This window comes from Xyrauchen texanus, chromosome 20 (genome assembly GCF_025860055.1).
Source record: "Xyrauchen texanus isolate HMW12.3.18 chromosome 20, RBS_HiC_50CHRs, whole genome shotgun sequence".
Lineage (NCBI taxonomy): Eukaryota > Metazoa > Chordata > Actinopteri > Cypriniformes > Catostomidae > Xyrauchen > Xyrauchen texanus.
The window spans coordinates 16,818,295-16,821,646 of record NC_068295.1 but is presented as its reverse complement, the minus strand read 5'-3'; the positions used below and the strand labels follow the sequence as shown (position 1 = coordinate 16,821,646).

Genomic DNA, 3,352 nt, shown 5'->3' with positions numbered 1-3,352 from the left:
CACACAGAGCATCCTCAATAAAACCCCATTTCATCACATGTACTCTACTGATGTCTAGTTGGATGGCTCAAGGTCAAACACAAATATCTCATCTTTTAACTCACGTATAAAACTTTGAAATGGCAAAAGCTAAGAAAGTTTATATCATTCCCTTTGCTTACTCTGCAACATTTTTATAGCAAAATCTGGTTCAGACAGTAATGTGCAGTATTTGATCTCCCTCTGGTGGAGAAACTGTAAGTAGCAGTGTGGGACACAAGTCCAACTTTTCGAAATTTCCAACCATTAATATTTCTGTAAATCTTTTTCTTATTTTCTTGTTTTACTTGTGCTGGCACTAAGGTTCATCTGCACAGTGTTGTTTTGTTATAATATTTTTCAAAACCAATAGTTTCTTCTACCAATTAAATTAGCAGAACTGGAGAAACATTTCTCTGTTTCACTCAAAAACAAATAGTCAGACAGAGAATTTAGACTTAAGTCTGCAATATCATTATTTTATTGTGAGCTTGTTGTAGAAAGCTCAAAGCAATTTGGTTCTATAACATTAAAAAATATACAATAAGCAAAGATGTTACAATGAAGCATTAGACAGCTACATTTTCCAATAACCATACATTCTGCAAAGTAGAACAAAAATACATGACAATTATTTCATCCATGACAATTCCTTTATTCAATCATTATTTCAAACAACTGAAAGAAAAGCACAGATAAGAGCAGTTTATAAAGTTTCAGTCAGAAAGATGGCTATAATTCAATGAATATTAAAACACACTTTACATGGGTACATGTTCTTCCTTAAACTAAGTAATATGAACTAATATTCCTTCTAAACAGTTAACAAATATGCAGTTGCACATCAGGAACTCTAATCTTAATGGTCTTTCATATGCAATCTATAACTGTACCCATATCTGTATGCTTTACCACACACAGAGCACTGAAAAGGTCTCTCCTTTGAGTGTGTCCGTTTATGTTTGTTAAGTATGTAAATACGCTTAAAACCCTTTCCACATTCAGGGCAAATATAAGGTCTCTCTCCTGTGTGATCTCTCTGGTGCACCCTTAAGTCATACATGTCAAAAAACCTCTTTTCACACTGGTCACATGGAAACGGCCGGTCACCAGCATGTCTACGCAAGTGTAATTTCAAATAAGAAGGCTTGGCGAACTTCATTTGACAATGATCACAAGTGTACGGCTTCGGTCTCCTGTGAATTTTCACGTGATCCGTAAGCAAGTCTGATCGCTGGAATTCTTTCCCACAGGTTTCACACTTAAATAGCTCTTCTTTCCGTAGTTTGTTGAATCCTCTGGTTATACCTGCCTTCTCATCAGGCTCAAAGTGATGTTCTATGGCTTTTCTCTGCCTACTTGAATATTTAATTCTTGTGCTTGGCACATCAGATTCCATTTTAGTAGATATGATTTTTTCTGCTGTCTTACAATTCTCTGATGAACAATCCATTCCCTTGCACGATGCATCTGAATTGCTCTCGTTTGCTTTCCTTTTTCCTGCCATACTCCGCTTGCTTGAACAATTCTTTCTTTTGTCTACATTTTTTCTTCCGTTCAGAGATTCATCAGCAAAAGCATGAGTGTTACTTTCAAACTCATCTTGCATTGATTCATCAGCAAAAGCATACGCGTTACATTCAAACTCATCTTCCATCTCAACTGGAGGTATTAGACCAGTTATGTCATCAGGCATTTCCTTCTTAACTTGTTGACCAAGCTCCAGGAACTCTTCTGTAGCATCACCATAAGAATGAGGGGACGTTTCTATGATGTTCAAATCAACCAATGAAGAGGCATCTTGATCATACTCCACTTTGACTTCAACTTGTGCTGTGGTAACTTCTGACTGAATGAACTCTGACTGTTTTGCCAGTGTATTTGTTAAAGTGTTATTTTCACTCATACATTGCAATGAAAGTGATTCTTGGTTACTGAAAGAAAGCATGCCGCTCATTTTATCTTCAGGGTTTTTTTGTGTGAGGGTCAGCACAGATGGCAAACGTTGCTCCATTATAACGAAACCTTTGACTTTTAATATCTATTCGATCTTCTCATTCATCTTTGACGATGAGCAATAGAAGAATTATTGTTGAGACTTGAGGTGAATTCTGGATGAACCAGGACTACAACAACAACAAAAGAAAGGCAGGTATTAATGCAGATTACTTTTAAGGATTGCGTTGCTGTTACCATTTTTACCATCACCATACAATTTCTTTATGCCTAAAATAATCTTGCCTTTCACCTGAAGTAAATAAATATTTGGTAACTTCACAGCAGATAAACATCTGGTTTAATAGCGTTTAGCGTTTACATCGCGTTAACAAATAGCGTATTTGTGCATATTATGAATCTGGAAATCTACCTTTATTTCATTAACATGATTAAAAGTAATATAGAAAGTAACACCAGAGGTTTGACACTCTACTCACCAGTAAATGGACTTTGCACTGGATTTGTAATTTTTATTTATACTACCACAACCACTACGACTACCACAATGTCGTCTTCTTCTGTAGGTTTACTGATGGGTTGACCAACCAAATAAATACATACTGCCACCTACTGTGCTGGTTTGATAAGAAAATTATTACTAGGCTGATGCCCAATGTTTAAAATGAACATGAATTCTCAACGCCGCCTTTATTCTTTTATCTGCTCTTTTAACACACTTTAAATGACTACAGTAAATTACATAAATGTGTCATTTGCTAATTTCTAAGAAGAAAATTTACATACATTTAATGCTTAATCATGTCAAATGTAATCCGAAAACTTTGAATTATTTTAAATCTCATTTGTTAGTTCCATACCAACAACCCAATAGGGTTTATGCAATACATTTTTAGAAAATACACTTAATAAAATGTTTTTCCATATCACAAAAATAAGCGAAATTCTGAATTAGGCCTAAATAATTCAACATTTGATTAAGTTGTTGACATGAAATAGGATGGCATGGAAAGATCAAAGTTGGAATTTAGGGGGGTCCTTTGGTGGGAATACTAGAAACATAAAACAATTTTTTTAATTACTGCCCTTTCACAACGCAACATTGTCCATTTTCTGTCCCAGTTTTCATAAGTAATTGAAATTCAACTTTTTCCATCAGAAAACTCTAAACACGCCCAAGTGTGCCATGTGCTGTTCTCTGGGGGAATTAAAAAACATAGACAGAGGAACACTGGCAGAATTTATCCACATTTGTACCTGGTAGGATATAATTCTTCTTTGATTTAGGATTGCTGGTACATCTAACTTACTAACTTTATAAAATTAAGTTGTAAAAGGGATCCCACAGGAACTGAATAAAATATTCTAAATATAAATA

The 3,352-nt window shown here is 34.9% G+C and overlaps 1 protein-coding gene across 1 annotated transcript; it reads right to left on the bottom strand.

Annotated features, from left to right (window-relative positions):
- Nucleotides 1–594: 594 nt before the first annotated feature.
- On the bottom strand, nt 595–2,530 carry wu:fj13e08 (zinc finger protein 91). Its single transcript, XM_052150780.1, has 2 exons — nt 2,454–2,530; nt 595–2,144 (listed from the first exon to the last, which is right to left on the bottom strand). The coding sequence occupies exon 2, from the start codon at nt 2,030–2,032 to the stop codon at nt 878–880; it is 1,155 nt and encodes a 384-aa protein (XP_052006740.1). The 5' UTR covers nt 2,033–2,144; nt 2,454–2,530; the 3' UTR covers nt 595–877.
- Nucleotides 2,531–3,352: the final 822 nt, after the last annotated feature.